Genomic DNA, 28,000 nt, shown 5'->3' on the forward strand with positions numbered 1-28,000 from the left:
CCAGCGTGAGCTCTGTGACTTTTAGATTTTTCCTCAATCTGAAGAAGAGCGTTTGGACTGTGTGTTCCTCAGTGATGCGGTACACTCACCCCTTTGGTTCTGTTCTAGCTTTCTTCTCTTCAGAGGCAGAATGGCTTAAATGGGAGTTTCTATAATTGACTAAGCTTCCGACTCAGCAGAATCCCACGGTCCCATAACCCGTTTGTTTTTTACATGAAACAGGCCTCGGAGGAGAGGTCTGAGGAGGGGTTTTTAATTCTTAAAATGGCACATTTGTAAAGAATGCCCTTTATATATGTTCTAAAGAATAGTGTACACATACTCGATGATGAAAGTGTCTCTGAGAAAGTGGCTTCGGACCACACCAGGGTCTTGTCCCTTTTTGCTGTGACCCAGCGCATCCTGGAGCTGGTTGGGTCTGGCTGGATATGCTGCCCCGTGAATGCCCTGCTCGGTAACTCTGGTCCTGAACATTCTCTTGTTTCAAGAACTGATGAGGTTCTCTTCTTTTGACTGATGGAGATTGCAAAACTCCTGGATTTCTGGAAAACAAGATGACAGGCATAGAATGCTCATGGCTTGTCTGCCCCAACAGCCCCGTCCTGTGCTGGGGAAGAGCGGGGGGCATTCTTTATCAGGGGTGGAATCCTCTGGCTAGTTCCATAAAAAGCCCTGTGTCTGTGATGCCCTGAGTCTTTGAAAGTGACCCAAATACCTCACACTGCCCATCACGGTCATAACCAATGGCTGAGGCCTTCCTTGGCCCATCTATAGATGGAGGATTCTGGGAATGCTGTTTCCTTACCCTTGACATCATTTTTCTAGGCAAGTAAAACCCAGCCACAGACTCAGAGGCTGCAGCTTTAACAAACACCAACAACTCTGCCTTAACTGAGGCCTCTGATGGCTGCCAGTGGCTGAATGTGGGCCGCACTTGGGTTTGGTCTGGCTCACCATGTTTTTTTTTTTTTTTTTAAAGAGATACAGTCTCACTCTGTTGCCCAGGCTGGAGTGCAGTGGCATGATCTGGGCTCACTCAACCTCCACTTCCCAGGTTCAAGCCATTCTACCTCAGCCTCCTGAGTAGCTGGGCAGGCGTGTGTCACCACACCTGGCTAACTTTTGTATTTTTAGTAGAGATGGGGTTTTGCCATGTTGGCCAGGCTGGTCTTGAAGTCTTGACCAGCCTCAAGTGATCTGCCTGCCTCCTCCACCCAAAGTGCTGGTATTACAGGTATGAATCACTGTGCCTGGCCTGTTGTTGTTGTTGTTGTTTTTAAATCAGTTACTTTTTAAAATCAATTACTTTATAGCTTTATTAGGATGTATTTCCTAAGCCATAAATTTCACCCTCACCATTATTTTTTAAACTATCAATGTGTTCACAGTACTCACACACTGAGAAATTTCTCTTGGACTCCTGGCTTCCTGAGCTATGGGGCCACTCTGTGGTCATTGCAGACCCACCACCTGTCTGTCCGTCCACACCCCCACACACTTAGCTCCTTTATGTTGCTTCCTGCCCCACAGGCCTCTGCATTTACTACTCATGGAAATACTTACTCTGAATTATACTTCTGTAGGCTAACGTGGCTAGGGAATCTGGGGCGTCCATCAAAAAAGACTGGCCTTTGTCACAATTCTTACCTTAAAAGAAACAAACGGAATACAATTCAATCCAAGAGGAAAACTCAGTGGCCATAAGATGTTGGGGCTCTTTCTGTGCTGGTGACAATGGGAAGATCTTGAGCCCTTCACTTGTAATGAAGAGCAAAGTAGAACAGGCTATTGGGGTCTCTGGGACCCTCCTTCCAGCAGGGTCCCCAGCCAGCATTTCAGCGTGGCTACATTATCAGGTGGTGTGTGGCAAATGCAGGTTCCGGGGCCCTACAGAGAACTGATTCAGCAGCTTCCAGGTGGGCCCAGGAGTCTGCATTTTAAGAGATTAACTAGCTTTTGAGTAAAAGGATCATGAATGCACATGGTTAAAAAAAGTACAGAATACAAAAGGATATACCATGAAGGCAAGTCCAAAAAGGGCTACTAGTGTCCAGAAATATTATGGGTATATAAATGTGGTGCACGCTTGCAAGTGTGCAAACACACATACTTGCATATACCTAAAATACAAATGGGAGCATATGACACACACATTCTGCCCGCTGCTTGTAATGTTATCTTCCTGGTCATCTGTACTGGTGTCCATCAGTATGCTGGTCTTTCCCCGCCATGTGGCCACTGCTCCAGTCCCCTCCTATGCACACTCAGGTTTCTCTAGGACCACGTTATCCCAGAGCCAGGTGGACAAGACATAGGGGGTTTGGGGTCATTCTTGGGGATGTTCTTGCCTCCAGTCTGCCCTGCCAGCCCCCATTCATGGGTGGACTTGCCATCAGCTTACTCTGCCCACTCCCCAGGCCTTGAGCTGCCGGAGAAACAGGGCTAAGTGACTGCACTGCCCACAGTTGGTCACCAGCCTTAGGTGAACCCCAGGAGGGGTTCCCACCTTGCACTCATTTCTTCAGCTTAACTGCTGTGTCGCTCTGTGGGACAGGGGAGCCCAAATGGGGGAAGAGGCCTGTGGGGAGAGGCTGGTGGGATATGTGGAGCCCAGATGACCCAGTGAGGCAGGAAAATAGGGTCTGGAGGCAGGGAACGTGAGGCCAATTCACACTTCAGCTATAACAGGAAATGTCCTCTCCACAGGACGTAAGCTGTAAATGACTTTGTAACTACTTCATCCTCTTCATTTATATAGGGCGTACCCCACACAGAGGGTATTTAAACTCACAAAAACTCCTCTGTAATGGGGTCTTTGAGCCCCTGTGTTCAGGCCCACTCCCCTCCCACACCATGGAGTGTGCTTTCATTTTCAATAAATCCCTTCATTCCTTCCTTGCTTTGTGTGTTTTGCCCAATTATTCGTATAAGATGCCAAGAACCTGGACCCCCTCCACCGTTAACACGGGGACCATGAGACCATGTGGAACTCACTAGGGAGGCACATGAGTGCTTGTTTGCTGGGCCAGACCTGGGAGCTTGGGGATCCCAGAAGAGTCATGCTGGGGTTACTTTCTGTCCCTGACTTTCACTCAGGTCTCTCTTCCCCAGAGGGCTCTCCAGCTCCCAACACACAAACCTGCTCTAGTGTTTCCCATCTTAACCACATTTCCCCCTGGGCTCCCACCTCTCCAAGAACAGGCAGCATTGTCAGAACAGCTGGTGTGAGCTCAGCCCTGTCCAAGAGATCCCAAGCATCCTCTTACTCCATCCCTGTAGATCCCTCTCACTAGGTACCACTGTCACCTGCATTTTACACATGAGGCCATCGAGGCTGAGAGAGATGAAATGACTAGCCCAAGTCCCACAGCTAGTGGTGGCAGAGGATCTGAGGCCAGCCCTCCTGTGATCGTCAGCACATGAGGCCAGGACCCACAGCACCAGGGCGCTGACGTCTGTAACTCTTTGCCACCATGTCCCCAGAGGGGACTGAAGTGCTGTCCTCACGCCTTCCTGTCTGTTCCTAGGAAGGTGGCTTTGCCTCCACTCCATTCCCAGTGACCCGGCCAGATGCGTGTCACTTGGCCCTCACGCTCCACCCTGCTGGGTGTGCAACAGTGTGAACCACCCCTTCCTTTCTGGCACTCCCTGGCCTTGTTATCTCTGGTTTCCCCTCGAGGTGAGGTTCCGCAGTGTGCCATTTGACACACAGGACCGTGCTCACTAGAAGACGCTTAATCTTCTCTCAGCTCAGAATGAGCCCGCAGCTGTCACAGGGGGCTCCTCTGCTTTGAAATGAACTCTTGTGAAAAGTGGCCCTGAAAGGAAAGACCAGGGTCAATGCCAGGACTGGGTGTGAAGGAGGTGGGAAGATGGAGGTTGGTGGCTCTTTGGAAGAAAAGTCACATCAGGATCTAACAGAGGGCCCCAAGTTCACTTCCTGATCTGTCGAACAATGGCAATGGCAGGCCTGTGGCTGGGCCCATGGAAATATTTGGGTGGGTCAGCAAGCATGGCATTTTGTTTTTTTTGAGACAGGGTCTTGCTCTGTTGCCCAGGCTGGAGAACAATGGCATGATCTTGGCTGACTGCAACCTCTGCCTCCCAGGTTCAAGCCATTCTCCCGTTTTAGCCTCCCAAATAGCTGGGATTACAGGTGCACACCACCACGCCTGGCTGATTTTTTTGTATTTCAGTAGACACGGGGTTTCACCGTGTTGCCAAGACTGGTCTTGAACTTCTAGCTCTTCTTTAAACACTGGAAAATGTGGCAATTGTGATAGCCACAAGGACACCCCTCCTGGATCTCTGACAGCAGCTGCCATGCTCCAAAATCCAACACCACGTTTGTGTCAAGGCAGTGCCGCCCTCAGGCTGCTCCTTGCTAGTGACTGAGCCGAGCATGGCACTCAGGCAGGCACGTTCCTGGGAGATGCAGCCCCTCTGATGGGTGAGTGAACCCAGGAATGCCCTGGTGGCTGTGCCCAGCTTTCCTTGACAGCAGCCAAGACACTCCAGCAGACTGAGGTGCTCCAACCGACTGACACATCCAGCAGACTGAGGTGCTCCAATAGACTGACACACTCCAGCAGACTGAGGTGCTCCAACAGACTAACACATCCATTAGACTGAGGTGCTCCAATAGACTGAGGTGCTCCAACAGACTGACACACTCCAGCAGACTGAGCTGCTAAAAAGTAAAGTACACTGAGGTGCTCCAGCAGGCTGAGACACTCCCGTAAGCTGAGATGCTCCAGTAGGCTGAGATGCTTCAGTAGGCTGAGATGCTTCAGTAGGCTGAGATGCTCCTGTGGGCTGAGGTGCTCCTGTGGGCTGCGATGCTCCCATGGGCTGAGATACTCCCATGGACTGAGATGCTTCTTCAGGCTGGGATGCTCCCTTGAGCCTAGATGCTCTTGAGAGCTGGGATGCTCCCGTGGGCTGGGATGCTCCCTTGGGCTGAGATGCTCTTGAGGGCTGGGATGCTCCCGTGGGCTGAGATACTCCTGTGGGCTGAGATGCTCTTGAGAACTGGGATGCTCCTGTGGGCTGGGATGCTCCCTTGGGCTGAGATGCTCTTGAGGGCTGAGGTGCTCCTTTGGGCTGGGATGCTCCTGTGGGCTGAGAAGCTCCAGTGGGCTGAGATGCTCTTGAGAGCTGGGATATTCCCGTGGGCTCAGATGCTCTTGAGGGCTGGGATGCTCCCTCGGGCTGACATGCTCTTGAGAGCTGGGATACTCCTGTGGGCTGAGATGTTCTTGAGGGCTGGGATGCTCCCTTGGGCTGAGATGCTCTTGAGGGCTGGGATGCTCCCGTAGGCTGAGATGCTTCCACAGGCTGAGATGCTCCCTTGGGCTGAGATGCTCTTGAGGGCTGGGATGCTCCTGTGGGCTGAGATGCTTCCACGGGCTGAGATGCTCCTGTGGGCTGAGGTGCTCCTTTGGGCTGCGATGCTCCTGTGGGCTGAGGTGCTCCTTTGGGCTGCGATGCTCCTGTGGGCTGAGGTGCTCCTTTAGGCTGCGATGCTCCTGTGGGCTGAGGTGCTCCTTTAGGCTGCGATGCTCCTGTGGGCTGAGGTGCTCCTTTGGGCTGGGATGCTCCTGTGGGCTGAGAAGCTCCAGTGGGCTGAGATGCTTTTGAGAGCTGGGATTCTCCCGTGGGCTGAGATGCTCTTGAGGACTGGGATGCTCCCTTGGGCTGAGATACTCTTGAGGGCTGGGATGCTCCCTTGGGCTGAGATGCTCTTGAGGGCTGGGATGCTCCCGTGGGCTGAGATACTTCCATGGGCTGAGATACTCCTGTGGGCTGAGATGCTCTTGCGGGCTGATATGTTCTTTCCCCCACTCCTTCGTCGTGGGCTAATGCTCTCCCTTGTCATTTCCTCCCACAGATGTTTCCCCTGACAAATGTCCTTTCCATCAATCCCATCTCGGCAGAACTGACCTGTGGCAGAGGTGCAAGCTGGCAGGAATGGCTGTGCCCCCGGCTGCTGCAAGCTCCCCCCCAAGTCATGTCCATTCATGCGGCCTGCCTGCCTCCAGGGACCTTTGAGGGCAGCTCTCAGCACCACTTCTGGTCAGTGCAAAAGCTGCCTGGTGAGTGTTTTATAATGCTGGGGAAGGCTGAGAAAGCAGCTGTACTCTTCTACATTTTGTCGGGGGAATTACATGCCAGAGAAGTATTTAGGGATGTGGGAAGAAGGGAAGAAGGATTTTGGGACCCTGTCTCCCGGGTGCATGGGGTCTCTGGGGTTCTCCAGGGCCATTCCCATCCTCCGAGTGGCCCTCGCACCCCTTTCCCACTTCCTCACGGCAGCCGCCCCCAGCACCGTCCTGGCTCCCGCTTTCTGCGCAGCCCCTTGGCAGTCCTGTCCACACCTTGTGGCTTCAACACTCACCTGCATAGACACAAACTACCCTCTCCTGATTGACCCCAGAGCCTGCTGACAACCTGAGCCCCCTTACCTCTCAGCCGCAGCACCCCAGAGGGCCCGGCCTCGCCCCTGCTTCGCTGTCTCTGAGGGACGGTCCCTCCTCCGGGTGGCTTGTACTGGCAGTGGGGACAACTTCGACCATCAGATCCTGTCACTTTCTCTCTTGTGTGTCCCCTCCTTTCTACACCAACGCCAGAACCCAGGGCCTCATCCTGAACTCTGACCCCAGGGCAGCCACCCTTGGGCCTCCTGATCCCAGGCACGGGACACTAACACTCAGTGATGATGACACTTAGCCGTTTCCCACAGGCTCCCATTCTCCCCTTGAGCTCCCCATGTGGGCCTGGCCCTCCCCCAGGGCACCCTAGATGGCCTCCGCTCTCCCCGCCTCCAGGCTCCCACCCTCCAACCCTCCCCACAAATACTTGGCCCCTACCCTCCCACCAGACCATTCTGGGAACGTGGCCCCTGCTCACAGGTCAGTGATCTGTGTCCCCTGGAGCCACCCCTCTACTGAGCGCCCTCCTCAGTCCCCTGCCACCACCGCCCTCACCAACTTCTAACCCGTTCTTACAGGCCTCACCCATTTGCCTGAGGCCTGCTTGCTCCCGCTGCCTACCTGCAGGGGTCTCGGCTTTTCTCCCGGAGGCCTCTGGGGGTGCCAGCTGGAGGGTGGGTCTGGCTCCAGTGCCCCACTGACCTTCTTCCTTCCATCGCCCCTCTCCGTAGCTATCCGCTGTCATGCCCGACCCATGACTGTGGGACTGACTGAGGAGTGAGGTCCCGCCCCATGCCAGGGTCACCCACCTATGAGTGGATCCAGGGGCACTCTGCCGAGGAGAGGGACCTCCAGGTCCTTGCACATGAGCTCTGCGCCCCCGGTCGTGGGAGGGAATATCTGAGATTCTTTCTGCAAGGCAAATTCAAAGGGGAGGAAACATGATTTTCTTGCAGAATCACAAGGATGGACCACATTGTTTTTTTCTGAGATAGAGTCACGCTCTGTCACCCAGGCTGGAGTGCAATGGCGCGATCCTGGCTCACTGTAACTTCCACCTCCCCAGTTCCAATGATTCTCCTGCCTCAGCCTCCTGAATAGCTGGGATTACAGGCACCCACCACCATGCCCGGCTAATTTTTTTGTATTTTTAGTAGAGATGGGGTTTCACCGTGTTCGCCAGCCTGGTCTCAAACTTTTGACCTGAGGTGACGCACCAACCTCGGCCCCCCAAAGTGCTGGGATTACAGGCGTGAGCCACCGCACCCGGCCTGGATGGACTACATTTTAAAGAAACTTACACACACACACACACACAAAAGCTTAGTTTGAAGGTGAAACACTTAACACCAAAAGAACTTTCCTTTAGTCAGCAGAAAGGGATTTTAATTGTGATTCTACTTCCCAACATTCCGGGGAAAGCAGAAACCGTTTGCAGAGCACCCTTCTGACTGTTTCCTCCCCCGTGAAGGCAGCATCTTGTTCAGATCGCCTGGCAGCCCCACGCGCCCTCACCTTGCACTTAGGACAGATGAAGCCACTCATGTTCTCCACCACCCCGATGATGGGCAGCTTCACCTTGCGGCAGAAGTTGATTTCTTTCCGGACATCCTGGAGGGACACCTCCTACGAAGGTGAAGAGATCAGTGATTCCAGCATCAAAGTGCGAGAACAGGAATGTCTGTGCACTCGAGGGGGTGGCAGCAACGCAGCGATCTGCTATCGTGAAGCCCTAGAGGTTTCTGCCCTGGTATGGTTTGATTGTGTCCCCATCCAAATCTCATCACGAATTGTAATCCCCACAATCCTTACGTGTTGAGGGCAGTACCTGGTGGGAGGTGACTGGATCATGGGGCGGCTCCCCCCATGCTGTTCTCGTGACAGTGAGTCTTCACGAGATCTGATGGTTTTATAAATGTTTCACAGTTCCTCCTACACACTGTTTTTCTCACTGCTGCCACTGTGTATCATCTGCCTGCTTCACCTTCCTCCATGATTCTAAGTTTCCTGAGGCCTTCCCAGCCATGTGGAACTGTGAGTCAATTAAACCTCTTTCCTTTATAAATTACCCAGTCTCAGGCAATTCTTTACAGCAATGTGAAAATGAACTAATACCTGATCCCGCCAAATCCATATTTATTTAGTGCCTACTAGTGCTAAGCCCTGTTTGTTTGAGGTGCTATTTACTTCCCAAACAGCCAAATTGCAAGAAATAAATTTGAAAGAAAATGACTTTTTATTTTTAGAGACAGGAACTCACTCTGTTGCCCAGGCTGGAGCGCAGTGGCACAATCATAGCTCACTGCAGCCTCGACCTCCTGGGCTCACACATCTTCCTGCCTCAGCCTCCCGAGTAGCTGGGATTACAGGTGCCTGCCACCATGCCAGGCTAATTTTTGTATTTTTTGGTAGAAACAGGGTTTTGCCACGTTGGCCAGGCTGGTCTTGAACTCCTGACCTCAAGTGACCTGCCCAGCTTGGCCTCCCAAAATGCTGGGAATACAGACATGAGCCACTCTGCCTAGCACCAACCACTTTGTTCTGCTCCTCCATGCGCCCCCATGTCCCCTCTCTGCAGAATGCCAAAATGGACAAGAATCCTGTCACCATCTTCTGACCCAGACACCCTTCCCGTGGCCGCTGGGCCTGCCACTCCACTGGCTGAGCCCTCATGAGTGTGTCTGGCACCTGTGTTCCTCAGGGGGCCACAGGGGCCACTATGGGGGGTCCAGGACTTTTTACTGCCCTGATGCCCAGCACGTAGTTGGAGCTGAGTGAGTACTGGATGAGGGTGAGACTATGGGTCGTCCTGACTGATTATGACCAATGAGATCAAACCAAACCTCCTCTATTGGGCTTTCTTAGGTGTGGAGGAGAACATCATGAAGAGCAGTCAAGTGTAACTGTGGAGGAGAGCCCCTGGTTACTCAGGACCCTGAGATGGACAGTGTTGCAGTCCTGCCTGCAGTTGCTCTCTGTAGGGCTTATGGAGAGGAAACTCCCTATTGCTTTCTTCTCAGCTTGGGCTCACCATGGGCCCAGGGGCACAGCCACTAGGTGACTGGTACAGAGGGGCACTGGGTGTCACTAAGGAAGGAGCAAGGGTACCCAGTGGCTTATCCCGCAATCCCTGACTGCACCCGGCTAGTTCTGTTGAAAACTGGAGAGATTTCCTAAATCATTCTGGGATGTAAATGGAAAATACACTGTAGACTAGGGGACTTGACGCGTGGACACGGCAAGGCTGACAGCACCAGGCAACACGATGTGAATTATAACTGCACTGGTGGCTTCACGAGTTTCCTCAAGGCGCCTTCAAAAAGAATTCTTGACCCACTATTGTTTAATTCATGGACTAAAAAAAAAAAAAATCACTGAATGGTTGTTAGCTACAAATGTCTAGACCAAAGATGAAGTTTTTCTTATTTTTATCCTTTGAGACAAGGTCTCACTCTGTCGTGCTGGCTGGAGTGCACTGGCGTGATTGTGGCTCACTGCAACCTCCTCTCCCAGGCTCAAATGATCCTCCCACCTCAGCCTCCCGAGTAGCTGGAGCTCCAGGTGAGAGCCACCATGCCTGGCTAATTTTTAAATATTTTTTGTAGAGCTGGGGTTTCACTATATTGTTCAGGCTGGTCTCAAACTTCTGGGCTCAAGTGATCCTCCCATCTCAGCCTCCCAAAGTCCTGGGATTACAGGTGTGAAGCACTGTGCCCAGCTGAATAACAAGAGGTTACTGCAGATCCGCATTGGATGCGGCTGTGGAACACACACTGGGAAGAACCTTGGTGAGACTAGGGTATCAGAGCCTTGTAGGAAGGAAGCCTTGCAGTGTCGAGCACAGTTTGGGCCCAGCTCCACCTGGGAGCCTGCTCACCTGGAGTGGTGATTATCACTGCTCCGTCGATGTGTGCCGCGGCCAGGTACTGGACGACCGAGAGGTGTTCATCTGATGTCCCAGGTGGGGTGTCCACAATGAGGTAGTCCACCTCTCCCTAGTCCACATCTCGGAGGAACTGCTTGATCATGCCTAGAAAGAGGAATCCACAGGGGGTGCTCATTTTTTCTTTATTTATCTGGCTCCAAATTTCAGTAGTGCTGAGGCTGAGGAAGCTAGTCCAGTTTCATATTATTACCCTAAGTCTCAGTACCAGATCAACCTGCTGTTGATCTCACCTCTCTGACCCAAATAAGCCACGATGAAACCATGATAAAAATAATTTCAGGGTTCTATAGTGGCATGATCTGGGCTCACTGCAACCTCTGCCTCCTGGGTTCAAGCGATTCTCCTGCCTCAGCCTCCCGAGTAGCTGGGCTTACAAGTGCATGCCACCATACCCAGCAAATTTTTTATGTTTTTGGTAGAGATGGGGTTTCACCATGTTGACCAGGTTGATGTCAAACTCCTAACCTCAGGTGATCTACCTGCCTCGGACTCCCAAAGTGCTGGGATTACAGGTGTGAGCTACCCTACCTGGCCAGGGTTCTATAGCTTTTAAGGAGAGAAAAACTCACAGCAGATACTTATAATTATATAAGGGAAAACTGGTATTTCAATGAGCTCTTTTCAACCAGTGAAGAAGAGGCAATGGATGCTTAAAAACAATATACTGTGAGGCCCAGCAGGCTGACACTGGCAGGACAGGGTGCAGATGAGGACAAGAGCCACAACGCTCATAGAAGGATGTGAGAAACAAAAAAAGGCAGAGTGGCAAACCGTTTTTCTTGGGTCCCCTCCAGATAACAGTGTCATCAGGACTGCTGAGCAGGAAACCCACTGACATCACCCCCAAGTTGTCTTCCATGTACTGGAGAGGGAACAGAGGGAGGGCAAGACACACTTTACTCAAAACCATGCAGTGAGGCCCTCCCCCAGGTCTTCTGTCTGAACTCTGACTGAAAAAACCATTTTCAGGACAAAACTGCCGTGTGACCCATGAGCACATTCACTCTTTGCATCCTAAATCATTTTTGAAAAAAAAAAAAAAAAAGTACCATGTTAGGGGATTTGAAAGAGGCACTGTATGTCCATGGGCTGCGATGATAGGGAACTCAGCGAATGTAAGTAAGGTCACCTCCTTAACTCTGTGTCTTTTTTTTTTTGAGATGGAGTCTAGCTCTGTTGCCCAGGCTGGAGTGCAGCGGCGTAATCTCCGCTTCCTGCAGCCTCTGCCTCCTGGGTTCAAGCAATTCTCCTGACTCAGCCTCCCAAGTAGTTGGGATTACAGGTGGGTGCCACCATGCTCGGCTGATTTTTGTATCTTTAGTAGAGACGGGGTTTCACCACGTTGGCCAGGCTGGTCTCCCTGGCTATTCAGTTACATATTACTACTTTCGTGCTACGACAGCAGGGAACGTAGGCGCACATGCTGCAAATCTTTACCGTCCTACACTTTACGGAAAAAATCTGCCAATCACTGGTTTTAATCGCATCCTTTGTGCCCCGAAAAGTACCCCAGTAAACACCTTGGACCGACAAACCATAAACCCATTATGTTCATACAACCACACACTACTGTGAAAATAAGGCAAAGAGGTGAAAACTTACCACTGGAGACCAGCCCGAGCCACTCTGGTGAACCTGTGTGAACATGAGCACCGATGTTCATTTGTAGAAATCATGTACCCTGGTCACATTTCACGCAGAAATTGCACAAAGAAGACAGTTTTATAAAATACAATTCATTGTCTTATGTGGTACCATGAAATTCCTAAAAGGAGGTGAACAGCTGGGGCGTGGGTAATAAAGATACAACTCAACTCCCTTTGTGCCGCAAGCTGGGTTATTTGGAAAGTCTGCTTGGGTGTCTAGATAAGGAACCAAAAGTTCAAATATGACGTTGTGTCTAAGGTATTTTAAAAGAGTGATAAAAATCGGCTAGGACCGTTAAGAAAATGCAGGTACCTGTGAAGCAATGAGGTGGCTTTTGTAAAAGCACAGGAGTGAAGGGAATGATCTCCAGTGAAATAGCTGATTCAGAACCCGTCCCGAATCAGCTCCAGTCGCTGACCCCAAGGGAAAGGGCTGAGGAGGGTCAAACAGTACCTCCCTGGGACAACTTCAAGATTCAGACCTCTTCCCTCCAGCAGGCGTCCAGCAGCACCCAAAGTGCATACTGCAAGTCTGTTTTTCTTAATGAAGCCTTACTTTTCTCAACGGATTTATTGAGACATGATTCATAGACAGTACGACTCACCGACTGAATGTGTCCAACCGAGTGGCTTTCTGTATAGTCACAGGTGTGCAGCCATCACCACAATTTAGTTTTTAATTTTTATTTTTGAGATGGAGTCTCGCCCTGTCGCCCAGGCTGGAGTGCAGTGGTACGATCTTGGCTCACTGAAACTTCCACCTCCCAAGTTCAAGTGCTTCTCCTGCCCCAGCCTCCCAGGTAGCTGGGATTACAGGTGCCCGCCACCACGCCCAGCTAATTTTTGTAGTTTTTTGTAGAGACGGGGTTTCACCATGTTGGCCAGGTTGGTCTCAAACTCCTGATCTCAAGTCATCCACCCACCTTGGCCTCTCAATGTGTTGGGATTACAGGTGTGAGCCACCATGCCTGGCCACAACAATTTTAGAACATTTTCATGACTCTAGGAAGAATCTCTATAGCTATCACCCCTCAGCTATCGCGCCTCCAGTATCTCTCTCATCCTCCCAGCCGTAGGGGACCCCTAATCTGCTTTCTGTCTCTGTGGACTGACCAACTCTGCACATTTCATGTAAGTGGAATCATACAACATGTGGTCCTCTGTGCCTGACTTTGAAGTTCTATTAAAAGAAACCCAACAAAACCATTCATTCATGTTTATACTCGTTTGCTAAGTCCACTTATCTTAAGAGTTAGGGTAAACAGGACAATCCAATCTTCTCCATTATTGGAGAAGAAAATGGTGAAACTTCTGTTTTACTTTAATTTAAAATTTCTATTTCTATGAAATACTTACGTGTGATAACAGTACCTTTCCCTCACTGGGGCTTGTGCTACCACATCCATGGGGCTATGGACCAAGCCTCAAGGAGTGACATCGCTCTCCTTCCCTACTGCCTCAGAAGCAAACCCAAAGGCCTTAGAAGTGCCTGCAAGGGGCCAGGCACAGTGGCTCATGCCTGTAATCCCAATACTTTGGGAGGCTGAGGTGGGTAGATAACAAAGTCAGGAGTTCGAGACCAGCCTGGCGAATATGGTGAAACCCCGTCTCTACTAAAAATACAAAAAAACTAGCCGGGCATGGTGGCATGTGCCTGTAGTCTCAGCTATTCAGGAGGCTGAGGCAGGAGAATCACTTGAACTCTGGAGGTGGACGTTGCAGTGAGCCAAGATTGCACCACTGCACTCCAGCCTGGGCAATAAAGGGAGACTCAGTCTCAAACAAAAACAAAACAAAACGAAATGTGCCTGCAAGGCCTGGCCCTATCGGTCTCGGGCCACCCTCCAGCCCCACTGGTCACTCCACTGAGGACACAAGGACACCCAGCGTCAGGGGCCTACGCACTCGCTCCGTTAGCACAGAATGCTCTTCCCCCAGCTCTCCCCTCCTGTCATCCTCTGCTCAAATGCTACCCCTCAGTGAGGGCACCTTTGACCATCCCTCCCAAACAGCAGCCCTCGGACCCTGCCCTACTGTCTATACCCTCACTCTGGGTTGGTTTCCCATTACCTAGCATCTGTCCTCTCCCACTCAGATGGGGGTCTTTATAGGCCTTGTTTACTACTGAATCCTCAGAACAGGATTAATGCATCCCTGGCACTAATTAAAGAAAGAAACACTCTTGAGACTCTTGAGACATCCCAGCACCCTCAGCCCCAGCTTCCATGCACTGCCCGTGGGGGAATCCTCTCTTGGAGAGCTTCTTGCTAGCAAGAAGCCAGCAACTACATAGACTGCTACGGCCCTGCCCCCAGCCTGCATCGCTCACCCACCCTGCAGTCTCAGTTCCCCAGGGGAGACCACAAGGGCAGAAATATTCCCTTGCTTCCAGGGTACAGAACCTTAGCAAGCCCCGGTCTAATGTTCCCAGTCAGAGCTAAATTTCCGTCTCACTTCTGCATTTCACTGGCTGTTTCCCTTCCCCTCTGAGGAGGCATCGAAACCAATGCTTCTCAAATGGTGTAGATGGACTTCATAGATACTTCTGGCCCCTCAAAACTCACAGTTGTCAAAGTAGACAGATGGACTACTGAGCATGTATCTCAGCTCATCAGGCCCACATAAACATTTATGGGCCAGGCGCGGTGGCTCACGCCTAAGGCAGGCGATCGCTGGAGGTCAAGAAGTGGAGACCAGCCTGGCCAACATAGTGAAACCCCGTCTCTATCAAAAACACAAAAATTAGCCAGGCATGGTGACACAACCCTGTAGTCCCGGCTGCTCGGGAGGCTGGGGCACAAGAATTGCTTGAACCCAGGATGCGGAGGTTGCAGTGAGCTGAGGTCGTGCCACTGCAGTCTAGCCTGGGCAGCAGAGACTGTCTCAAAAACAAAAACAAACAACAACAACAGCAACAAAGCACTTCTGGGCTCTGCATACCTGTTTGTTTACGTCTGACAGTGCAGTGCTACCGAGTTTGCCTTAAGAGAACAATTTCCTGAGTTCTGTAACCGCTATTACCTGCTCTCCTTCCAATCCCATTATCTTGGGAATCGATGGCCCACATATATCAATGTCGAGAAGAGCAATCTAGGGAGCAAGAAAAGACCAAAGCGGTTACATAACTGAATGCACAAACCCCAGGTACGCACCACTGGGAGGGGAGTGGGATTAGAGGAAAAGGACGGGGGAGAAGACAGAAACCGGGTCAAACTTGGAGCCATCAGATTCTCCTGAGGGAGTCATAACGCTGATCTCAAGGTTCATAAACACTGATGCCCCTGGTTGCCTACCCCTCAGCCTGGCTCAGCTCCTTGAGGGTGATCTTACAGACCTGGGTGTCAGGTCACTTGGAGGCTTGGGCCCAGAACCTGTTTACTGAGCTCTGGCTGGAGGAGACAGGGAAAGGGGCCTAGTGTCTTTTTGGATTGTGTGACAGACTGGATGGGACAGCCAAGCGAGAGCCATCTTGGAGCCACCCCAAACAGCAATCCTTTGCTCACCCCCTCACCAAGTCTTGCTCTCTGCATCGTAAATATTTCTCAAACTCATCCTATCTTGTTCAGGAGTCTCAGATGCAAGCATTTAAGCACACTATGAATGTATTAAAAAAATATATCGGGGGCTGGGCGCAGTGGCTCACACCTGCAGTCCCAGCACTTTGGGAGGCCGAGGTGGTCATGTGCCTAGATGGTATCATTATCTCTTGCTTACACAGGAGGAAACTGAAGTTCAAAGGGGACCAGTTCAGTAAGCGAGGAACAGAGCTGGGACATAAACTGAGGTCTTCTGGCCCCAACCAGGACTCTTTCCAGTATGCCATGGGGCCTTCTGTGGAGGACCAGAGTGGAACCCGAACCAAGCCCTGTTTTCCTTTGACCCTGAAGGTGAATGACTGTTTAGGCTAAACTTTCAAAACGGAAACTTAAAGTAAGATGGAAACCTGGAAAAGCTCTTTGCTTGTGACTCGGGTGCAGCGTCACGCGACCTCTTCCATCCTAAGCCTTCCCTCTGATACAGGAGGTCTGAGACGGCTTTCGGGAACCTTCTGAGAACAGGGCTAGTACTCATCTTGAAAGCTGCAGTGACTCAGATCCAAAGTGCTGCACCTCCGGGTCACTTTTTAACTTGCCCCCAATTAGTTTCTTGCCTCCCTCTTCAATCCTCTCAACAAGCCCAGCCTCCTACTTCCTCTGCACCCAGGGCTGTCTCAAACCTGTGTGGGGCGGAGGTCAGGGGAGCACCATCCATAGACCAGTGCTGGCCTCAGGCGCCCTCTATGGGGCCATCTGAGGAACACAGCAGAGTGACATCATGGGAAAACCTGACTTGCTCTCTCTGGACCTTGATACTTGGGACTGATGTGTCAATGATCCATGGGGAAATGACACCATCACTATCAATGACGATGACAGAGACATTCCTAGATAGTCTCAGGTTTCTAGCTACTCTGTCTCCATGCCCTTCCTTCAGGGAACAATTTCATCAGTTCCCTTTAGAGGAAATTTACTCCCTTCCGGAGTGAAACTTGCGCGAAATGATGTAAGGATGCCAGAAGAAGATCAAGCGCGCTCACTCCCATGGCAGGCCCGAGAGGCTGCTGACAGGCTCCTGCTACCCAGATGGCCAGGGCGGCCCTGTGTCCTGTCTCTTCAGACTTCCTGTTCATCCTATTACTCCCCCAAAATCTGTCCGACTAATTCTGCTTAGGTTAGGCCAGATAAGCAAAGCTGAGCAATGTGCCTGCATTCCTCCACACCAGGACCTCTGGGCCTGTGTTTGCAGCTGATGGGAAGAGGCAGCATTTGCTGCAGAAGGCGGAGGGATGGGGATGCCACAGGGCTCTCAGGACCCAAAGATCTCCTTACCCAGCACCCCAAACTGCCCCTAATGAGGAAGGTAGGGGAAGAGTGGTTTAGTCCCAACTTCCTTTTTTTTTGAGACGGAGTTTTGCTCTTGTTGCCCAGGCTGGAGTACAATGGCGTGATTTTGGCTCACTGCAACCTCCGCCTCCCAGGTTCAAGCGATTCTCCTGCCTCAGCCTCCCGAGTAGCTGGGATTATAGGCATGCGCCACCACACCCGGCTAAATTTTTTGTATTTGTAGTAGAGATGGGGTTTCTCAGTGTTGGTCAGGTTGGTCTCAAACTCCAGATCTCGGGTGATTGGCCCGCCTTGGCCTCCCAGTGCTGGGGTTACAGGCGTGAGCCACCGCGCCATGCTCCCAACTTTTAGTCCTTGCACAATTTGCTTCTGCTCTCTAAGCCTCAGTTGTTCAGGCTTCTGATATGTGAGACGAGTGCTCCGATGTCACCAAGGCCCCTTCCTGCTCTGCAGTCCCAAGTCCCCCAGGAGAGCCTTGCACAGTCAGTCCTGAAACACCCAGTGCTGACCTTGTAATGATAGTTAGCCTTTCAGATCACAAATGTTTAATTTGTGGTGGCCAAGTGTGGTGGCTCATGCCTGTATTCCCAGTGCTTTGGAGGCTGAGGCAGGCGGATCACCTGAAGTCAGGAGTTCAAGACCAGCCTGGCCAACATAGTAAAACCCCGTCTCTACTAAAAATACAAAAATTAGCTGGGTGTGGTGGTGGTCACCTGTAATCCCAGCTACTCGGGAGGCTGAGGCAGGAGAATTGCTTGAACTCTGGAGGTGGACGCTGCAGTGAGCCAAGATCACACCACTGCACTCCAGCCTGGGCAACGGAGCAGGAGCACTCTGTCTCAAAAAAAAAAAAAAAAAGGTTAATTTAGGGAAGTTGATGACTTGTTAGTTATTCATGGTTTTTGTAGTAGGGTCTCACTCTGTTGTCCAGGCTGGAGTGCAGTGGCACAGTCATGGCTCACTGCAGCCTTGACTTCCCAGGCTCAAGTGATCCTTCTACCTCAGTCTCCTGAGTAGCTGGGACTACAGGTGCTCAACACCATGCCTGGCTAATTATTTTTATTTTTTACTTTTTGTAGAGACAGGGGTCTTAGTTTGTAGCCCAGGCTGGGAGTCGGTGACTTTTGCGGTGGAAGATGGTGTGTGACTCTTTGCTGTCTCATGGCTCAGGCTTATGCTACAGAGGCTCCTCCTACCTTCACTACAACTTACACACTCCCTGGTCAGCCTGTGATTCGTCAGGGGTGTTTTCTAATTCTGTTCTCTCTTGATCCAAGGCCCTTTGCCAATGAGATGACAGATACCTGCCGGCCTCAAGTGCTAACATGGAACGGCCTTGCCTAGGGTTAGAGCCAAGCTTTCAGCAGACAGCAGGCGGGAAAGGGTCAGGGCGCATCCCACCATCCAGCTAGATTTAGGACAGGGAGAAATCTGTGCTGCTTGACTTTAATCAAAACATTTTCAGCATTTTTCATGTGCTGACACTTTGCAGATCGTGATGTCACTGTCATGAGTAGGTCTGCCTGAGGAGAAAAAAACTTTCCTAAATGCTGACTTCTTTTTTTTTAAACCACCACTGCATAAAGAAATACAGCTGATTTAGCCATATTTCCACGCTGGTGTGCTTTCCTTCTGTATATTGTAAAGTCTAGACAAGCATGCAGCAAAGACTTCAGAACGTAATTACAGGAAAGTGAATGATGTCAACAGTTGTCTACTCACAAGTGGTTACCTGCAAGGGACCAGATGAAAGCCCATCTCCAGTGAGCTGTTTAAGAATATTCCTGACAGCTTCGAAAAGCAGATTATTCTAAACAATACAGACAATCTGAGAAACCAGATTTCTTAGCCAGTCCACTAGGCCAACACAAATTTGACCCTCAAATGGCAAGAGACTGCCAACTAACAAAACAATGAATCAACAAGTATATCTCTGTGTGTGTGTGTTTATATACATATTTTTTTTAATTTTTATTTTTTAAGATGGAGTCTCGGTCTGTCACCAAGGCTGGCGTTCAGTGAGGCAATCTCGGCTCACCGCAACCCCTGCCTCCTGGGTTCAAGTGATTTCCGTGCCTCAGCCTCCTGCTAAGTAGCTAAGACTACAGGTGCGTACCACCACACCCAGCTAGTTTTTGTATTTTTTAGTAGAGACAGGGTTTCACCATGTTCGCCAGGCTGCTGGTCTCAAACTCCTGACCTCAAGTGATCTGCCTGCCTCAGTCTCCCAAAGAGCTGGTACTACAGGCATGAGCTACCACGACTGGCCCAACAAGTATACTTTGAATCTACTCAGTACTATACTTTGGGTAGGCTACAGACTCATCTCTAAGGCAGATATAATCATCATCCCTTCATATCCGGTTAGTGAAATAAAGTAATAAAAACGATGGCCATCACAGACATTTACTGAGCATTTACTATTGGTCAGGCCCCGTGCTAAGTGATCTACATGTGTCATCTCACTCAGTCCTTGGAGTCCCATTTCATAGATGAGAAAATGAAGGCAGAGTAAGCCTGGTAACCTGCCCATGGTCACAGCAGTGGTGCGGATGGAGCCGGAACCTGAGTTTGGGCTGTCTGACTCGAGTGTGTGTTCTTAGCTACCCACAACCCCTTTTATTAAAGTTTAGATCCAGAGGGCAGCACTGGGTAATCTGAGTTTTCATGCTCATCTGTATACTTGGGTGGAAATGAATAAACTCTTGTAAGGGCCAGCAAACATTTTCCACAAGGGCCAACAGGAAATATATTATTAGGCTTTGTGGGCAAAATCAAGGATCATATGTAGGTACTTAGGTACTAATTTAAAAACTGCAATTTTAGGCCAAGCACAGTGGCCCATGCTTGTAATCTCAGCACTCTGGGAGGCCGAGGCAGGGGGATGCCTTGAATTTAGAAGTTCAAGTCTAGCTTGGGCAACATGGCAAAACCCCACCTCTACGAAACACAAAAATTAGCTGGGCATGGTGGCAAGCACTTGTAGTCCCAGCTACTTGGGAGGCTGAGGTAGGAGAATAGCTTGATAAGCCTGGAAGGTAGAGGATGCAGTGAATCTTGATCATAGCACTGCACTTCAGCCTAGGCGACAGAGTAAGATCCTGTCTCAAACAAACAAAAACCATTTCAAAAATGTGAATACCATTGTTAGTTCATAGGCCATAAATAGGCCATAAAGACAGGGAAAAACTGGATTTGGCCCTTTTTTTTTTTTTTTTTTGAGATGGAGTCTTGCTCTGCTCTGTCACCCAGGCTGGAGTGCAGTGGTGTGATCTCAGTTCACTGCAACCTCCGCCTCCCGGGTTCAAGCTATTCTCCTGCTTCAGCGTCTTGCTCTCTGCTTCTTAAATGTAGTCCCCTGAGTAGCTGGGACTACAGGCCCATGCCACCACGCCTGGATAATTTTTGTATTATTAGTAGAGACAGAGTTTCACTATGTTGTCCAGGCTGGTCTTGAACTCCTGACCTCATGATCCACCCAACTCGGCCTTCTAAAGTGCTGGGATTACAGGCGTGAGTCACTGACCCGGCCCTGACCGTGTATTTGATAATGAAAGTACACGTCGGGGTGCCCCGTCTCCTTTCCAGAGGTGCACACCAATGAGCTTGGTGCTTCCCAGCAGGCAGGGCAAAAAGGGATTGGGCCACAGGACTGACAATGTCCCCAAGGTAAGAAGTCACCGTGGCTCAGAAGAACAACTATGATTACACTGAAACCAAAACCTTGCTTTGCTTCTCAAAGCAGGGACCCTGCATAATGAAGACAATGAGGTTCTTGACAATATCCCTCAGCAAATGCTGTGGAGAGAGACCTGTACTGCGATTTTGTCAGGCGCTCCAGGGAGATTACACCAGCCTGTACTCTTTACCAGTAAGGCATGACGGTGCCCATTTCACCGTGTCTTTGCCATCACAGCTTATCAATTGTTAAATTTTGTTGACACTCTGGTAGGTGAAGAAAGATCCCTATGATAGTTTTAACTATATTTCTTAAGCATTTGAGCAAATTTTTTTTTTGGGATAGGGTCTCGCTCTATTACCCAGGCTGGAGTGCAGTGGTGTGATCATAGCTCACTGCAGCCTTTACCTCTGGGACTCAAGCAATCCTCCTGCCTCAGCCTCCACACAGCTACTCTGTAGTGGGACTAGAGGCGTGCACCACCACACTTGGTTATTTTTTTAAAAACGTTCTGTAGAGATGGGGTCTCACTACATTGCCTAGTCTGATCTAGAACAACTAGGCTCAAGCAAGCCTCCTTCCTCGGCCTCCCAAAGCGTTGAGATTACAGGCATGCTCCACTGTACCCAGTCCATCTGAACATCTGTTTATATGATGTCAGATCAGTCTTTTCCTCAAAATAATTATTTCTTGATTTCACAGATTGCTTCAGTGTTACCTGTTGTAAAACTCTCATGAACTTCTCCTACAGAGCACTTATCCCAGGGGTAATTTTCTTTCTTCTTCTCCTTCTTTTTTTTAGAGATGGATTTTGCTCTTTGCCACCCAGGCTGGAGTGCAGTGGTACAATCTCAGCTCACTGTAACCTCCACCTCCAGGGTTCAAGTGATTCTCCTGCCCTAGCCTTCCAAGTAGCTGGGATTACAGGCGTGCGCCACCATGCCTGGCTAACTTTTGTAATTTTAGTAGAGACAAGGTTTTACCATGTTGGCCAGGCTGGTCTTGAACTCTTGACCTCAGGTGATCCACGTGCCTTGGCCTCCCAAAGTGTTGGGATTACAGGCATGAGCCACTGCGCCCAGCCAATTTTCAACATATTTGTTTAATTATGTGAGTAATGTCTAGTTCCCCTACTTGACCACTAGCTACAGGAGAACAGGAACTCTATCTGCTTTTTCACCATAGATCCTTAAGCCCTTGCTGGGGCATAGAGGGGGTCAGCAAACTATGACCAAATCTGGCCCACTGCCTGTTGCTGCAAATAGTTTTATTGCAACACAGCCATGCAATTTGTTGACAGATTCTGCTTTTGTGTTCAGTGGCAGAGTTGAGGAGTTTCCACAGAGATCACTGTATGGCTCACAGAGTCTAAAATATTTTCTCTTGCCCTGAACACAAAATGTCTGCCAACTGTGGCACTGACTAGAAATGCAGTTCACATTTTGCTGAATGTTGAAATGAATAAAAAATTAAAGACTTTTGGTCACATCGGGGAGACTGAGACCTCAACGTGGAAGAGGAATGAGGTTGGAACTTGGTGACTTACAGACTGCTGGGGGTCTTTACGGAAGAAGGGGGGTTGATCCGCCAGGCAGAACAGCACAAACTGTGCCACCACTAAAGACAAGCACAGATAGGTGGACAGGTGGCGGACCGGGTCACTCTGGAAGCCCTGTGGGAGAGAGAGCAGAAGGTAAGGCATGGAGGCAGAGGAGGGTTCTCAGAGAAGAGAAAAGGTTCCTAATGGCGGGGTCAGTGTCCACGCTGGGGACCAGGGCAAGAGGATTTGAAAGGCAGAGCCCTGGAATTCTAGGGGTCCTAATGTTCTTTTCTTTTTTGTGGTGGGGGGGATGGAGTCGCACTCTGTCACCCAGGCTGGAGAGCAGTCAGTGGCGTGATCTTGGCTCACTGCAACCTCTGTCTCCTGGGTTCAAGCAATTCTTCTGCCTCAGCTGCCTGGGTAGTTGGGACTACAGGTGCACATCACCATGCCTGGCTAATTTTTGTGTATTTGTAGTAGCTGGGGTTTTCCTGCTTCTTTTGACTCCTGGGGAAACCAAGGCTCAGAGAGGCCCCTTGTTTCAAGGACACACAGATGATCTGGTCCAAATGGCGATGCTCCTACTGCCACATCAAGATGACTTCTGCATCTGCTACCCTGACATCTGGTCATAAATGCTCTAATTTTATTCCCTTTTTTAATTTAAAAAAATTTTTATTTTTTAATTTTAGGTATATATATTATATATGTACATATATGATTTTATTTTTTAATTTTAGGTGTATCATATATGTGTATATATGTGTGTTTGTGTGTGTGCATATACACATACATATATTTTGAGACAGAGTCTTGCTCTGTCACCCAGGCTGGTTGTGGAGTTGCATGATCTCGGCTCACTGCAACCTCTGCCTCCTGGGTTCAAGCAATTATCTTGCCTCAGCGTTCCGAGTAGCTGGGATTACAGGTACATGCCACAAAGGCTGGCTAATTTTTGTATTTTTAGTAGAGATGGGGTTTTACCATGTTGGCCAGGGCTGGTCTCTGACTCCTGACCTCAGGGGATCCACCCGCCTCGGCCTCCCAAAGTGCTGAAATTACGGGTGTGAGCCACCGTGTTTGGCCCAGAGCCCTAGTTTCAAATAGCAATTTGTCTACTGGATTTTTTACTCTTCTAGGTTTTTTTGGTGTTATTTTTTTTTGGCAGATAGGAAACCATTGGATATTCCAATGACAATATGGCCCATCTTCCCTAAACTGACACTGTCTTCCCCACTTTCTATGAGAAACTTGGTTCCGCATTTTCCTGAGATGACCTTGGGCTCTGCACTCCCCAGCTGTGTGGCCCCGAGACCGTCATTCCCTTCTCCTAGCCTTAGTTTCCCTCCTCTTTGAAATGGCCTATTAGAATCCATCACATGGCTGAGCTTGGCTCAAGCCTGTAATCCCAGCACTTTGGGAGGCTGAGGTGGAAAGATCACTTGGGCCCTGGAGTTTGAGACCAGCCTTGGGAACATAGTGAGACTTTATCTCTATTTAAAAAAAGAAAAAAGAATCCCTCACTGTGCCCTCTTGTGAGAATCCAATGGGACAGGTGTGTAAGTGCCTGGCACAGTGCCTGGCACATGCTTGGAACCCCAGAGTGTAAATGGTCCCAGTATTATTGTTTCTATGCTGTGTTCCAAAAAGCTGACTTCTTAGGTCAACTGTGGGAGCCCAGCCTTGCAGAAATTACTGAATAACCTGTGGAATTTCCCCTTAGTTACAAAGGTTACTCTTTTAAAAATGCTATCCTTGGTCAGGCGCTGTGGCTCACACCTGTAATCCCAGCACTTTGGGAGGCCAAGGCGGGTGGATTACTTGAGGTCAGGCATTCGAGACCAGCCTGGCCAACATGGTAAAACTCTGTCTGTACTAAAAATAAAAAAATCAACTGGGGTGGTGGCACATGCCTGTAATCCCAGCTGCTTGGGAGGCTGAGGCACGAGAATCACCTGAACCGGGAGTTGGAGGTTGCAGTGAGCCAAGATCATGCCACTGCACTCCAGCCTGGGCGACAGAGCAAGCCTCTCAGAATAAATAAATAAAATAAACAAACAAACAAAAATAAAAACTTTGTCCTTAAGGACAGGATGATGTTTCTCTACCTTCTTCTTTAGGGGCAGGATGGAGTAACCACTGGACACCAGAAATGATCTGTGAGTCCAGACGTGGTGGCTCACGCCTATAATCCCAGCACTTTAGGAGGCTGAGGTCGGAGAATTGCTCAAACCCAGGAGTTTAAGATCAGCCTGGGCAACAAAGAACAACCTTTTCTCCACAAAAATAAAATAATAAAGTAAAATATCTGCAATCTGCTACAGCCTGGTCATTGGTGTCAAGATAACCCCTCTCCCCGAAGCCTTGGCTAAACTCTGTTGAGGCCAGTGACCCGCAACAGGTGGGCCATTGTGTCCTACTCCCCCACAAGGGACACGTGGTAATATCGGGAGACATTTTGGGTTACTGCAATTGGATGGTATGCTACTGGCATCTATGGGTGGAAGCCAGAGATGCTGTTTCACACCCTCCAGCAAACAGGACACCCCTGTCCTCCCAACAAACAGTCATCTGGCCACAGCGTTACTAAAACTGAGGTTGAGAAAAGTTGGTCTAGACTACCTGTTTTTCCTTTACAGAGTAAATGACCCATCATGTCTCCTAATAAAGAAATGCTGCTTCCAGCTGGGCACATTGACTCACACCTGTAATCTCAGCACTCTGGGAGGCCGAGGCAGGTGGATCACCTGAGGTCAGGAGTTCAAGACCAGCCTGACCAACATGGTGAAACCCCATCTCTACTAAAAATACAAATATTAGCTGGGTGTAGTGGCACACACCTATAATCCCAGCTACATGAGAAACTGAGGTAGGAGTATCGCTTGAACCTGGGAGGCAGAGGTTGCTGTGAACTGAGATCATGCCACTGCACTCCAAGCTGGGCAACAGAGCAAGCCTCTCAAAAAAAAAAAAAAAAAAGCTGCTTCCCAGATTAGGCAACAGAAATAACAGAAATATGGGTGGGTGTGCAGAATGAGTGTGTAAACATAGATGCCTAGGAATGAGGGGAGGGTGAGTACATGAGATGAGGGAGGCGTGCATGTAGGGGAATGTGTGCACACAGGAGTGTCTCTGCCCAGGTTGTGTGTGTGTGCATGCATGCATGTGCTTGTGTGATGTGTGATGCATTAAGTGTGTGCCCCGTGTGCAAGCGGAGCATGTGATGTGCGTGTGTAAGACAACAGGAAACCGTGTTGATGAGAAATGTATGGAATGACAGGTACTTACAGGTGCGAGAGTGGATTTTGTGTCTCTAGAGTGTAAGTGACTGGCTTGTGTGTGTCGCTGGGTTGAGAATAAATCATATGTGGAAATGGGAGGAGGAAGGATGGGACCCAGGGCCTGAGCCAGCATTTTGGTTTCCAGGGTGGCCCACGCCCCCACTTACCCCTCTGGAGGCCTGCTGGGCGGCGCTCGTAGCTGGCAAGACAAAGCAGAGAAGCCAGTACCCAAACAGCACTCCAGATGACTGGACTCCCTTCTTCCTCTCAGTGTGAATCAGGAACACTGCGAAGCTCTGGGCGGGAAAGTCAGGACAGGCCCCTTAGGGGAGGGCGGGAGGCAGGGGAGCCTCTTCTCCTCCCCTTGTTTTCCACTGTGGCGGGCAAAGCAGCAGCTGGGAGCAAGCCCGGCTCCAGATGGAAGCTATCCTTACCATCGTGGTGAGCCACACCGTAGGGTGAATGAGGAATTCCGGGGCCTCGGGCTTTCCCTGCTGGATTTTCCAAAGAGCGACAGCCACGCTGGAGGTACACAGGACCATGAGGGCGAACCCAAGCACCTGGGGAGACAGGCTTAGATAAGCTTGGGGGGCAATAAGAAAGGTCACAGAAAACGAGTTCGCGACCCCACGTTCAGTTGGGAGCTGGTTCTGGGACATCGCAGCTGGGGCCCTGTCATGAACCGACATCACCAGCTAGCAATGTGCCAACGTAAACAACGTGTAAAGGGCATTGCAGGTCAGTCCTGACGTGTAACTGTCTTGTAAATAATGCACAGCAAGGCCTTGAGCCAACCGAGTGTTTTCCAACGTGCAGGGAGTGCTCCAGTCATGCACATGTGAGACAACTGTGGGTGTGAAGAAACAGCAGGAAATGAGACGTACTCACTGGGTAGAGAACTATCCTCTCTCCAAGTTATTTGCAGTCCCTGCTATGAAATCAAGGAGAAGCTCTCTGTTGGGGCAGTAAGTCACTAGGGTCTCTCTAATATAGATGGGTTTCTCTGCTGAATGAAAGAAAGGAAGAAAGTGAGAGAACACGTACACACCAGAGGGAAGGCCAGAGCTAAGGCGCATTGCAGGAGCTGCTCAAAGAACCTCAGTTTAAAGCAGAGGCTGGAAAACTATCAATCACTGAGGAAAAATAAAAACCATAATACGTCATGACAGGTGAAAATTACATGAAATCCAAGTTTCAGTGACTACAAAAAAGTTGTATTGAAACACAGTTAGCCGGGCACAGTGGCTCATACCTGTAATCCCAGCACTTTGGGAGGCTGAGGCAGGCAGATCACCTGAGGTCAGGAGTTGGAGACCAGCCTGGCCAACATGGTGAAACCCCGTCTCTACTAAAAATACAAAAAATAGTGAGGTGTGCTGCTGGGCACCTGAAATCTCAGCTACTTGGGAGGCTGAAACAGGAGAATCACTTGAACCCAGGAAGTGGAGGTTGCAGTGAGCCAAGATCATGCCATTGCACTCCAACCTGGGTGACAAGAGTGAAACTCTATCTCAAAAAAAAAGAATAAGAAAGAAACACAGTTATGACTGTTGTCTGTGGTTGTGACTACTGCGCTCATGCTGCAGTGGCAGAGCTGAGTGTTTGGAAGGAAGCCTGCCTGGCCGACAAAGCCTCAAGTACTATGTGATGCTTGGCTCCTTAAGTTTGCCAACCCCTGGGTTGGTGGTGGGTGATGATGCAAACATTAACACAATGGCAGAAGAAGGAGTGAACTCTGAAGAACATTCTTTAGGCCTACAAGAATGGAGGAGAAGAGGATGGATGAGCAGAAAGGCTCACACTTGGAATGCCAGTGCCTATGCAGCACACTGAAGTAAATACGTGTCACTTATGAAACTGTTCTATAACACAGCCAGTGGGAAACAAAAATCAATGCATGACATTTAAAAGGCTCATCCTAATGTGGTCCTAAAATCATCTTATGGATCCGAGAGTCGACATGGTACGTTTTGGAAAATGCCAGGCTATGGTAGTTATCAACTGTCTGGGAACATGGGAATGTGTGTGTGTGTTTGTGCAAGCATGGATTTTTGGAATTACAAAATCTGTTTGGGAGAACTGTGTCCCACCGAGTTGACCTCTGACGCCTCTCTAATATTGCTCTGTTTGATTAACAGAGTCCCTCCTACAACCTGATAGGAGGAGTCTACTTTAGGACTCCACCAGGTTCCAGCCTGTCCCCTGCTTCCCCCACCACTGCCTGGTTCCAGGCTCCCAGGGATGGTACCATCTTGGCTTTGAAGAGTGGGGACATCCGGAGGTAGCCCCGGCCATGGTGGTGGATGAAGAGGAGGTAGATGGGGCCGAGGACCCAGAGGTACATGGGTGGCACCCACACTCCTGCTGTTCTCAGGAAGCACAGGCTCAGCAGACTGGTGGCGGCAGGTTCAGACTCTGTCTGGTTCCAGACCTGAGGGAACACCAGGAGGACTCTTAGGAATGTAGAGGGCAGGGGTCCCCAGCTCTAACATTTACACAGAAATGTACCAAGCACTCTTCGGAATACCTAATAATTCTCAACTCCTTTCATCCTGACATCAACCTTAGGTAGATGCAATTATCATATTGATTTG

The 28,000-nt window shown here is 49.9% G+C and overlaps 2 protein-coding genes across 9 annotated transcripts in view; one reads left to right on the plus strand and one right to left on the minus strand.

The window, feature by feature from the left end:
• Positions 1 to 8,499, plus strand: part of TVP23A (trans-golgi network vesicle protein 23 homolog A) — a 57,976-nt gene extending 49,477 nt beyond the window's left edge. Inside the window, exons 8-10 of one of the 8 annotated variants that reach the window (XM_064362511.1) lie at positions 5,891 to 6,095; positions 7,903 to 8,181; positions 8,358 to 8,499. The gene's annotated coding sequence lies outside the window, so the exon portion shown is untranslated. Of the gene's footprint in view, positions 1 to 5,890; positions 6,096 to 7,856 lie in introns of all 8 variants that reach the window. The other 7 variants (XM_064362515.1, XM_064362508.1, XM_064362507.1 and 4 more) reach the window with 7 other exon arrangements.
• NUBP1 (NUBP iron-sulfur cluster assembly factor 1, cytosolic) lies at positions 238 to 27,971 on the minus strand. Its single transcript, XM_064362749.1, is given in 12 exon segments — positions 238 to 542; positions 1,564 to 1,647; positions 7,241 to 7,343; positions 7,947 to 8,057; positions 10,301 to 10,461; positions 11,149 to 11,239; positions 11,980 to 12,012; positions 15,045 to 15,113; positions 22,132 to 22,257; positions 25,574 to 25,702; positions 25,841 to 25,966; positions 27,655 to 27,971. Coding segments are annotated over 12 exon segments (1,188 nt in total). The 5' UTR covers positions 27,751 to 27,971; the 3' UTR covers positions 238 to 483.
• Positions 27,972 to 28,000: the final 29 nt, after the last annotated feature.

This window comes from Aotus nancymaae, unplaced genomic scaffold (assembly GCF_030222135.1).
Source record: "Aotus nancymaae isolate 86718 unplaced genomic scaffold, 86718_ANA_hifiasm-v0.15.2.pri h1tg000049l, whole genome shotgun sequence".
In the NCBI taxonomy this organism is placed as follows: Eukaryota; Metazoa; Chordata; class Mammalia; order Primates; family Aotidae; genus Aotus; species Aotus nancymaae.